We start from the raw sequence: 12,326 nt of genomic DNA, 5'->3' as shown, positions 1-12,326 counted from the left end.
GATAATGGCTGATGTCATTTTAGCTTCTTTTTGCTGTTCTCCAGACCTCACTAAAACCCTGACCCTGGCGACAGCCCTGAGTGGCTAGCTAGTGCACTTAGCATTAGTTGGTGGTGGCTGAAGACTTTTGAAGTGCTTTCTCTCGCTCTGTCCTCATTTGTCCTGAGAGATTACTTCCTGCTTCCTCTCCTACGAAACAGCACCCATATATGGCAATGCTGGGAGAAGCACGGTCTGAATCTGTTTCTCTCTCCTTCTATGCCAACATTAACGGAGCCTTGCTCTCTTCAATGAATGGAAAACTTCTCAACCCACCTGACTCCTAAATAAAACACAGGCAAGGAAGTGAAAAAGATGACGGCTAGGTGGGTGGGCTACCAAGAAGTTGCAAACTGAAATTACACCCCCCCCCCCCACCCCCCCACCCCACACACACACAAATGTGTATTAAGTCTTCCATGTTCCAAATGTTGTTGAATTTCATAAAACCACCCTTTTTTAAAGATACATCCCTAATGTTATATTTTACCCAAATATACAGCCTTTCATTACTTTGCTAAATGTGAAAATGTTGACCGTTGTCCAAACACTAAAAACACAAGCCAACAATAACAGGTGAAAAGTAATGAAATTTTTTTCCTCTAACTCCTTCAGCCCTGTCTCTGAATAACAGCGCTCTCAAATGAACGCAGCTCGCCTCTGTCGCTCTCTGCTCTAAACACTCTGCTTTAGTTTCCCTCTCCACACCTTCCTTTCAGGCTCATCATCTGCCAGGGATTGCTTTGTGGCACAACCTTCTCTCTCTGGTTGGGTTTGTTGCATCAGGGTGTAGTGTAGGAACGTGACTGACTCGCCCAGACAAGACAAGCTAGCCCTCGGGAGGTGTTCTGCTGTGTGATGTGTTGTGTGTCTGTGCTTTGAGGAAACTTGTAGGAAACGTTATGCTGAAGTACTGGGAAAGTTGTGGGAAGATTGTGTACAATATAAGCATAGGGCAACCACTTTCTTGCCAAGCTCTAAGAAACATGATTCTCAGAATGCTATGCACTAGCTGGGGGGGGGGGGGGGGGTGCGCACGTGCGTGCATGCGTGAAAAAGGTCATGCGGAATGTTGTGTATCTCAAGGCAGGGGCAGGGCCAGACTGTCCTGTGAAGTCACACACAGTTCACAGACAGATACATGATAGAAGGGAGGGGGTGGAAGGACCACCCAGCTAGCACATTTGGTTTCTTGGAAGTTGTGGGAATGTATGTGTTTGGTTTCTCATTGGTTCTGGGAACGAAGCCATGAGTTTCCTGACCGGTAAAACAGACTGTTCTTAGAACTGTAGTGAGAATTTTGCCTGTTCTGGAAACGTACATTTTTAGGTTGCAGGGAGATTCTGAGAATGTTTTACTATGGTTCCCTGAGTTTTCCTTGGAGTTTTTTATTAACGTTCTGAGAACAGAAATTCTAGGTTATTTGTAGGTTTTTGAGTAACTTAACTTTAACTGAATGTTTCAATACAAATTTTAATAACACTGCTGGCTTAGTTCGGGTTAACTGTTTGGAACTTCAAACACAGGACACGTGGAAATTCATTTCCTTAGACATTAATGCGAACACATGTATTTTTATTGAGGCACGGCGTCGGTGAGATTTGAATCTGTGATATTTTGTTCTCTATCCATGAATTCAGTCCACTGCACCACCAAGATGGAGCTAGCACACCATGTGTGCTTTTTTTTACTCGTACAAAGCTGTTCATTTTAGTCTATTCAAACAGACCCCATTTCAAAAGGAAACACACACTCATTAAGATCAGGTGTGGCCAATTAGTGGGCTTGGCCAACACACCTGAACACACTTAACAAAATAGAAGGTAGAGAGAGAGAGAGTTGTTGACGCTGAGAATGAAATGTTTTTAAATAACATTCTTAGAACGTTCTTTGAACGTTACTAATGTTTTCTTGTGGTTTTTATGGAACGTTTCTTAATGTTCTGAGTACATGACTTTAAATAAAACCACGAGGACGCCTGTAAGAAATATTATGAAATACTGAAATCCCCACAGATGAACGTTGTTCGTTAATGTTCTCTGAATCTCAAACCAGTTGGAAAACATTCCAAAAATGTTATTAAATGTAACCATATTTTAGCTTTTAGGAAATGTTCGGTTGAAGTAATGAAATGCCAAAATAAATACATTATTTTGTCAACTTCCTTAAATGTGCTGAGAACGTTCCAAAGCCAAACAACTATCCTGCACCATCCCCAGAAAGATGTGGGAAGGTTGTATTCAAAATAACCGTAGGACAACCATGCTCTCACCAAGCTCTAAGAAACGTATGGTTCTCAGAACGTTATGCACTAGCTGGGCAGGATTCCACAGCTTTTAGAAGAACCATAAGATGAGAGCGGGAGAAAGGGGGAAACAAGAGGAGAGGATAGAAGGAGAGGGTCTGGATGAGAGAGCTGCATAGCAGTGATCTGATCTGTCAGAGGAAAGATTGCAGGGCACTGGAAAGGACATTTTGTACTGGCTTACGAAAGGTCAGGTTCTGTACCCCTATTCTCCTCTTACCCCCCCCTTTGCAGTCTGTACATGTGCATACACACACACATACATACACACACACACACACAAACACACACACACTGTCAGAACATGGCCAAATTAGGAGTGATGAATTGGATGTTGGAGCGAGAGATTTCCTTTTCAAACAAAACCAAAGGAAAACCTAACTTGCAACCCGTACCAACCTCTCATGCAAAGCAATAGCAATCCACAACGCAACTTCAATGTCTTTTCAAGTCGAGCACATTTGTCAAAATTACAGCTTATTCTATCGGGCTCTGGCTCATTTTGACTCGGCACAAGCGAACAAGTGGTGCCGCCTATTCATAAACATCCAGGACCCAGGGTGTGCTGTTCTAGTCTGCTCGCCACGTCAGTCAGTGGCCATGACATGCCACATTAGTATTCACACCATGGGGTAGGTGGAGTGGTGGAGGCTCTGTGTCTGCCAATCAGCTCTGCCTTCAGCTAGCAACCCAACGCTCATCAACAACTTGCCTCGCAGATGACCTCCCTGGTGTGTTGCCATGGTGACTGCCTGCGGTACCGCCCCTCGCCGTCAAAACGCTGCAGTGCAGAGAAAAGGGGCAGGATCAGTGGGTTGATACCTCCCGCGAATCCGCCAGTGGTTGCAGCTGAAGTCAAGGTCACAAGACTGTGGCTGGCAGGCAGCAGTGTACGTGTCAGTGTACACGTCTTTCTCTGTGTGTTTGTGTGTGTGTGTACACCTTTATGCGTTTTTCAATGATGTGGACATGTGTGTGTGTGCGCACATCTTTGTGCACGTGTGTTTGTGTGTGGCATTTCCATTTAAATGATCCATGAGCACCAACATGTGAAGTTCATTGGAGTGTGTCAAATTAGGTGTCTAATGAAAGCAAAGAGTCTATATTTTGGGGGGAAATGAAGGCATAGATACATTTGTCAACCATTTTCCATTCTAAAATTTGGGAATAAGCAAAAGCTTTCATTTCTGGTCAACCAGATGGAAGAGTGATCTTAGACAACATCTACTGGTATTAGAAATACATCCAAACACAATCATGTTGACATAAAGACCCTTGCAAACCAATATCAACATTTATATTTAGTTTTGTATCAATTATATTCCTTCTGTAAGTTGAAGAAAGGTTGCCTTGTAATTCCATTGATTCATTATTAAGTGATTAAAACTCAGTTCTGTTACCAAATCAGTAACGAAATTACTGCAATTGAAACTGGCAACAATGGGAAATTATAGTAGTCACAAACTACAGTTGTGTCACCTGCAACTGTCCTCTCTTCCACTGGCATACTGTTATGTTCAGCTCTTGACTGTTTGTTTTTACCCTCTTTCTGTTGTTAAAGCAAGACTGCGAAAACAGTCAGGACAACTCCTCCTCACTTTCCCTCTTTCTCTCTGCGGCTCTCTCTCTCTCTCTACTATTTCTCTCCAGTTAATGTCACCTCTCCCGGCTCTTGCTGACACCTACCACCCACACTCTTAGAAAAAATGGTTCCAAAAGGATTTCTCGGATGTCCCCATTGGACAGGGGCGTCAAACTCATTCCATGGAGGGCCTAGTGTCTGCTGGTTTTTAGTTTTTCCAGACCTGGACAACCAGGTGAGGGGAGTTCCTTACTAATCAGTGACCTTAATTCATCAATCAAGTCCAAGGGAGGAGGGAAAACCCGCAGACACTCGACCCTCCGTGGAATGAGTTTGACACGTGCCATAGGATTCCAGCTAGAACTATTTTGGGTTCCAGGTAGAACCCCTTTGGGTTCCAGGTAGAACCCCTTTGGGTTCCATGTAGAACCCTCTGTGGAAGGCAGCACCTTTCTAAGAATGTACCCTCTTTCCATTTACTGTGACGAGCATCCTCACCCACTGACCACAGCGGATGTCCATGGACTCTGAAAAGTAGTCAAAATTCGGTCAGTCTGCCCTGGCCGGCCCAAATCTGAGCCAGTCATAGACATCTGTTTCTGTCGTTCTGCCCTCAACAACAGCTCCCAGATGACCAATGTGGCAGTCCTCCGCACCTCTCTGATTCAGAGGGGTTGGGTATAAACGTGGAAGTCAAATTTTGGTTGGACCTTGTGTCCAATTGACGGTACAAATTAATGTAATCCTTTTGTGGCAGACATTTTGAAAGTGAGAAATCTGAGTCAACGTGTAATTCCGTTATCGTGGAATTGCCCTGTAGCTTCGACTGCGAATGTGCATGTCTGTCATGTAGACCTTTCCATGACACGTAAGGCGATCCACTCCGGTCCAATGTTGCAGTGCGGTGGTGGCCAGGCTGTGGAGTCTGCGTTGATTCTCTCCTCTCATATATTGGGACTCCCAGTCGCTTCTCTGCAAACACCTCACCACTGGTCTGAGGTGGAGGAGGTGTGTGGAGGGTCTGAGGACAACACACACAGAGACATGCACACACCCTCTGACCCCATCCTCCTCAGGTTTCATCCTCACTGGAGTGTGTGTGTGTGTGTGTGTGTGTGTGTGTGTGTGTGTGTGTGTGTGTGTGTGTGTGTGTGTGTGTGTTGGAAGTCAGACGGTGTTGTTTATATTCCTGATTGTGACTATATTTTCTGATAGAGACCCCCGTCTAAATCACCAACTAGGAGGGCAGACTGTTCAATAGGAAGGCTAGGTCCACTTAGTTCTGCCTCCTGGCCTCATTGTATATGACTCTCTTAGGGATACTAGAAATATGATATCTTTTTAGATAACGTTCTCCTGTGGGTTTGGAGGAGAAGAGGGAATGTTTACACAGCTTGATTTAAGGTCTCAATGCAGAAATAGCATTTACATTTAAGGGTCACACAAAGTACCAGTCGACAGCGGGTCAATCCATTTGAATTTCATTTTCATTTTTGACAGCATCCCTTTTGATTTAAACAAAACGTTTCATATGTTTGCCCGTGGAAAAAGTGGTCAGAAAATGACTTTTGGACCTGAATGCCAAAACATAAAGTTGACCCATTTTGAAAACCCTAACATACTGAGACGTTTGTGTCTTTATCACTGGAAAAGATAAGCCATTGAGTTTTATATCATTTAAAAGCTTACAAAACAGGGTTGTCAAACTATTTGATAAATTATGCCTTAAAAGATTTTTTTTTTACTTCAATTATCTAAATGCGTAAACTCCGTTTTTTTGTTGTTGTAGCTTAGACCCTACTTTACCTCAGGTTTCTGTGTTGTGCCTGCTATCGGTTGAGACACAAAACGCTCTTGAATACAGGGTGGGTGTCAATTCAATCATAGAAATATAAATCACAGAATGGTTATATCCCATCAGACCAATGCAATTTCGCTGGTACACCATTAAAATTCAATTAAAATGTAAACTTCTAATTGCTACTGTAACAGTATAACTTTAGACCGTCCCCTCGTGCAGAGGGTCCCGGGCGCGAACCAGGGACCCTCTGCACACATCAACAACTGACACCCACGAAGCATCGTTACCCATCGTTACCCATCGCTCCACAAAAGCCACGGCCCTTGCAGAGCAAGGGGAACAACTACTTCAAGGTCTCAGAGCAAGTGACGTCACCGATTGAAACGCCACTAGCGCGCACCGCTAACTAGCTAGCCATTTCACATCCGTTACACTACCACAAAGATGGCCACCGGTACTTCCACCCTCAAATGTCAACTTAAATGGGCATGTCCATTCTATTATCTATATTTCTATGATTTCAATAGGTTTCCTATGGAGGATTGACAGTATAATTTAAAACAGATATTCTCTATTGTGCGGACCTCCAACCATCGAAAGTTGAAATTGTAATTTTATTCCCATTTTAGCACTTTTGTCAGCCAAAACATGACACACACAGCATTTTTTGTCTCAACCGTTGGTGGGCATAACACAGAAACCTCAGGTGATGTAAAATAGGGTCTAAGCTACACGTTTTTAGATCATTAGCATTTAAAGATGAAAAAATTACATGATTTTATTTTTAATTCAATCAATGATAAAATAGTTTGACAACCCCGTTTGTAAGCTTTTAAGCAATATCAATCTCAGCCATTTTAATGCTTTCTGTGCAGTTCAAATATGTTTGGAAGGTTCCATTCAAATCAAATGGATTTACCCCTGTGCTATGGGTCGGGTGCTAGGCAGTGGCTCAGTCACTTCTAGGAATCTCTGGTACTCTGGCTCATGCCGGAACTGTAGTCTGTCATTAAATGGGCAGCAATGAAACTGCTAAATAGTATACATGCTTAGGGATATGGCAAATAATCCATTGTGCATGACTTTGGGAATCTGCCATCTACATCTGCAATGTACTATTTTTTAACAGACTGAATATTTTGTGCTTTTTTCCCCTCCAAAATGCATGCTGTGAAACCCCTTTATCTTAGTTATAACTGAAGAAACCTAGTTTGCTCAAATCTAGGATGAATTGTGCCTAATTGTTCACAATTGACTTTTTCATTTGGAATACTTTAGGGACACCTGTGTCGACATAAATGAATGTGACCCAATTACAGGGCATTCGGAAAGTATTCAGACCCCTTGACCTTTTTTCTAAAAAAAATATATGTTTACAGCCTTATTCTAAAATTGATTAAATAAAATCTACATCATAATCAAATCTACACACAATACCCCATAATGACAAAGCAAAAACAGGTTTTTTGAAATGTTTACACATGTATTAAAACACAAATATCTTATTTACATACAGTACCAGTCAAAAGTTTGGACACACCTACTCATTCAAGGGTTTTTCTATATTTTTGCTATTTTCTACATTGTAGAATAATAGTGAAGACATTAAAACTATGAATTAACACATATTTTTAATTTTCCTTTATTTAACCAGGCAAGTCAGTTAAGAACAAATTTGTATTTTCAATGACAGCCAAGGAACAGTGGGTTAACTGCCTGTTCAGGGGCAGAACGACAGATTTGTACCTTGTCAGCTCGGGGGTTTGAACTTGCAAACTTCTGGTTACTAGTCCAACGCTCCACTAGGCTACCCTGCCGCCCCATGTAGTAACCAAAACAGTGTTAAACAAATCAAAACATTTTATATTTGAGATTCTTCAAAGTTGCCACCCTTTGCCTTGATGAGAGCTTTGCACACTCTTTGCATTCTCTCAACCAGCTTCACCTGCTTTTCCAACAGTCTTGAAGGAGTTCCCACATATGCTGAGCACTTGTTGGCTGCTTTTCCTTCACTCTGTGGTCCAACTCATCCCAAACCATCTCAATTGGGTTGAGGTCGGGTGATTGTGGAGGCCAGGTTATCTCATGCAGCACTCCAGCACTCTCCTTCTTGGTCAAATAGCCCTTACAGTCTGGAGATGTAGTTTAGGTCATTGTCCAGAGAAAAATGGGAGAAACTCCCCAAATACAGGTGTGCCAAGCTTGTAGCATCATACCCAGGAAGACTCGATGCTGTAATCGCTGCCAAATGTGCTTCAACAAAGTACTGAGTAAAGTGTCTGAATACTTATGTAAATGTGATATTTCTGGTTTTTATTTTTTTATAAATTTGCTCTAAAAACCTGTTTTTGCTTTGTCATTATGGGGTATTGTGTGTAGATTAATGGGGGGTGGGGCGATTTAATCCATTTTAGAATAAGACTGGAACGTAACAAAATGTAGAAAAAGTCAAGGGGTCTGAATATTTTCCAAATGCACTTTATGTCATGTAAAATAACAACAACAACAACCACAGCCAGTACTGTTTTACTGTTACAGTAGGAGTAGGTCTACCTGTACCTGCCATAGTGTGAGAAAGGGCACTTACTGTACACAGCCCCAGCCCTGCCCAAGTTATTCTGAATGGCTGGCGTTGTGAGGTCAAATAGACTGTCAGTCTATTTGGACCACTGTGTTGACACAACCCAAGCCCTCATATTTACCCTTTTTGGCTTTTTCATGAAAACCTCACCCTCGGGACACTGGGCCGGACTGACTCGCCATGTGTTCCTGTTGTGGTTATAAAAACACAGATTTTAAAAACGTGAAAAGTAAGTAAAAAGGAATTCGGGGTGCGTGCTCGGGGGTAGTAGGCGGTACCTGCTTAGTAGAGTGTTGTGCCTGAACTGGATTAGTCCCACCCCCCCTCCACTCCACCCCCCTTCAGTCATCACTTCAGGCAGGCCTCGGTAGTACTGCACTATCACGCTGACTACTGAGAAGCCAAAAAAGAACACCGTCACGTATAGAATGTAGGTCTGTTGCACCTGGCAGAGAGATGGAAGTGTCACTACAGACGACATGCAGTTCTTAAAGGGACATTACACTTTCAAATCAAAGTCTGTCAGACGTTTTCAGACCTCTGAAGGATTCTAATGTCAAGATTTAAACCACAACTGATGCCGTGGGATGGGGTTTAATCTTGATCCCACTCTACATTTTCAGGTCTGAAAACATCTGACTTAAAAAATAAATAAAATAAAACAAATTGGAGTGAAATGTGTCTTTTAAGTTCCAGTACCCTTTGCCATCAAATCTAACTGTCTCTGTCGGTCTCTGTGTCAGTGCGGGGATGTCGCCCTGGGAAGATCGTGCAGATGTCAGAGGCTGAGGTGAGGGGCCTCTGCATCAAGTCCAGAGAGATCTTCCTCAGCCAGCCCATCCTCCTGGAACTGGAGGCTCCCCTCAAGATCTGTGGTAGGTGATGATGATGACGATGATGATGATGATGATGATGACGAAGATGATGAATCCCCACTACATCTCCCCTCCACTTTTTAACCTCATCACGTTGAGTGTGATTATTATAGCGCCATACAATTACATTATTACCGGGTCTCTGTCGAGCGCATTGAGTAAAAGCCTCTCCAGGGATTTTGAAGATCTGTTGGTCAGCGCAGAATCTGTGCATCTCGAACACACATAGTTTCCCCTCCATGTCCAGTTCTGCACCTGTCATTCATGAATTGCCCTGACTGTGGATAGCTAGGCTAGGGTAGTTACGCTCCTCCTTTCTCTCCCCTCCTCCCGCTCTCAGGTGACATCCACGGCCAGTACACAGACCTGCTGCGGCTCTTCGAGTACGGGGGCTTCCCGCCCGAGGCCAACTACCTGTTCCTGGGAGACTACGTGGACCGAGGGAAGCAGTCCCTGGAGACCATCTGTCTACTGCTGGCCTACAAGATCAAATACCCCGAGAACTTCTTCCTCCTCAGGGGCAACCACGAGTGTGCTTCCATCAACCGCATCTACGGCTTCTACGACGAGTGTGAGTAGCACGCCTGCTTGCACACACGCTCTGCACACACATACACTTCAATACATTGCCTAGTGCAATTGTTTGGGTTTCATACAAGTAATTGAGCCAAATACCCCCACCGCGACACGCACACTAATGAATGCTTATTTGGAAAAACAAATGCAGCCATTCAACACAGGGCGGCCTCTGTCACAAAAGTAAAATTGCTGGAATTACAAGATCCCTGATGTTACAAAGTGTGTGTTTTTTTTCTTGTCTCACTGTTTCTCCAGGTAAGCGCAGATTCAACATAAAGCTGTGGAAGACATTTACCGACTGCTTCAACTGCCTTCCCATCGCTGCCATCGTGGATGAGAAGATCTTCTGTTGCCATGGAGGTACAGCACTGCTGGGGGAGCTGCCACTCAAACTCCCTGTCTATGACTTGGCTGTTAAACGGTCATCGTCTTGCTCAGCAAATTAATGTGAAAGTTGATGTAGCAAACCTTTACTCCTGTCAGTCAAATGAACACCCTATAGAACAAATCAGTCACATCATTATTTTGTGCATTACAATAATTATTACATACTACGCATGTATTCAACATGTGTACAATGGAATAACAATGCAAGCAGGACATTGGACATGAGTCATGTCTATGACGAGGTGCAAAAAAAAAATAGTTAAAGGCTCTGTGTCGAGCGGTATCCTACAACGGGCTGGTTCTGGCAGGAAAAGTGACCTTGAAAGTGTGTGGATTTTAAATGGATGTGTTTTTGATTACTGTGACTGAGTGCTATTGTCTCTGTGCTCCTCTGTCTCCTACCAGGCCTTTCTCCAGACTTGCAGTCTATGGAGCAGATCCGTCGCATCATGAGACCCACAGACGTTCCTGACACGGGTAGGTCCACACACACACACACATATATTTATATACACACACCTCTCCAACATTACAAAAACAAGTGCTATTTCCTTTAGCGGACAGTAGTGGTCAGTATTTCCTAAGCAAAATTTGATTGAATTGCCCACAGTGTGTTCCCAGATTATTGTACTGCACAATGTCGCTAATTCTTTAAAGATTTTCTGATTCTCAAAACCAATTGACTTTTGACATTACCATATGGGTTATTTAAAAGTGATTTAAAAGACTGTTCATGTGTCCAGGATAAACCTATTGTTATGTCAATACAGTAGACCTATGTATAATTATATCTAAATAAGGCTCTGATACTCACTGTATAAGTCACAGAAAACCTGACTGTCTGGTTCATTTTTAAAGAGAAGTACATTTTGACCAAGTCCAGTATTGGCTCATCACAGAACTCTCTAGAACACATCTCCTTATATGGTCACGATGTGAACCACCGAAGCCATTGTTCACGTCTCAGATCCTGCTGTGTGTGTGTGTGTGTGTGTGTGTGTGTGTGTGTGTGTTCCAGGATTGCTGTGTGACCTGCTGTGGTCGGACCCAGACAAAGACGTTCAGGGTTGGGGGGAGAACGACCGCGGGGTCTCGTTCACATTTGGGGCTGATGTGGTCAGCAAGTTCCTCAACCGTCACGATCTGGACCTCATCTGCAGAGCCCACCAGGTACAACTGAACTGACCTGTCATTCTGATAGGGAAAAAAGACACTACCCACTGGGCACAAACTGGTTGAGTCAACATCGTTTCAACAGAATCAGTCAACGCATTGTGACGCGGAATCTACGTGGAACATAAATTGTATTTGAAAAAAAGTCGTCAACGTAAACTGTTGTTTTGACGGTAACATTTCAACCACACTATTATGTCATCATGGTAACCAAATGTCAACAGAGACAAACCTTGTATAAAATATGTTGGGTTTGTACCTTTAAAACAATGTCAGATCTTCAATGTTATATCCAAAAACGAAGAACAATAGGCTGGGTCAGCACCTCCCACTAAATAATTGATATCTCTACAGTCTCCCATCCAGGGTTTTAACCAAGCCCAGCCTTGATTATCTATGATATTTGACACCGATTATTACCAATGTGCTGTTCGTGAGAATGATTGTTGAGAGATCTCCACTTTAAAACTAAATAGATTCACAGTTGCTATCGAAGTCATTTCAAAGTGTATATTTAACAGAGCAAATTAAATGTGACCATACTTTATCGCTTTTGTCATCAGTGATGCTATTTAGGCCTATATAGCCTATTTGAAAAGTCAGCAACAGCCATTGTTTCAATTAAACTAAGGATGCAACTAAAAATAGACCATACAAAAGGCCTAGGCTTTCAAGCTCTGGTTTGATTTCAAATGTAATGATATTTAGTGAAAACGCAAACCAAACATCAACATTTGAAGGCGATGTATCTTCTGCTTGGACACTTCCATCTGTGCCACTGAATTAGTCTGGCATTAATTCCAATTGGTTTTCAAATGAATCATTGATATGTTGGATTCACATCTCCATCTCAACCAAAAATGAATGTTAAAAGAATGGGATTGTCAGGTGGAAGTATCTCATCAGTAGATACATCTCCTTTAAATGTTGATATTGGGTTATATTGTCAACCAAACACAATTCAGTATTACATTGTAGTACCGTAAATAGACTAAAGTTAAGGG

General features: G+C 42.7%; 1 protein-coding gene across 1 annotated transcript in view; it reads left to right on the top strand.

Annotated features, from left to right (window-relative positions):
* Window positions 1-12,326, top strand: part of LOC135510692 (serine/threonine-protein phosphatase PP1-beta catalytic subunit-like) — a 31,148-nt gene that overhangs the window by 16,259 nt on the left and 2,563 nt on the right. The window contains exons 2-6 of the mRNA XM_064931811.1: window positions 9,052-9,183; window positions 9,524-9,754; window positions 10,018-10,122; window positions 10,555-10,626; window positions 11,168-11,319. Coding sequence (XP_064787883.1) covers window positions 9,052-9,183; window positions 9,524-9,754; window positions 10,018-10,122; window positions 10,555-10,626; window positions 11,168-11,319 — 692 coding nt within the window. The remainder of the gene's footprint in view (window positions 1-9,051; window positions 9,184-9,523; window positions 9,755-10,017; window positions 10,123-10,554; window positions 10,627-11,167; window positions 11,320-12,326) is intronic.

Source organism: Oncorhynchus masou, chromosome 23, assembly GCF_036934945.1.
Source record: "Oncorhynchus masou masou isolate Uvic2021 chromosome 23, UVic_Omas_1.1, whole genome shotgun sequence".
Lineage (NCBI taxonomy): Eukaryota > Metazoa > Chordata > Actinopteri > Salmoniformes > Salmonidae > Oncorhynchus > Oncorhynchus masou.
Note: the sequence above shows the minus strand (reverse complement) of the source record. Positions and strands in the feature narration are given on the sequence as shown.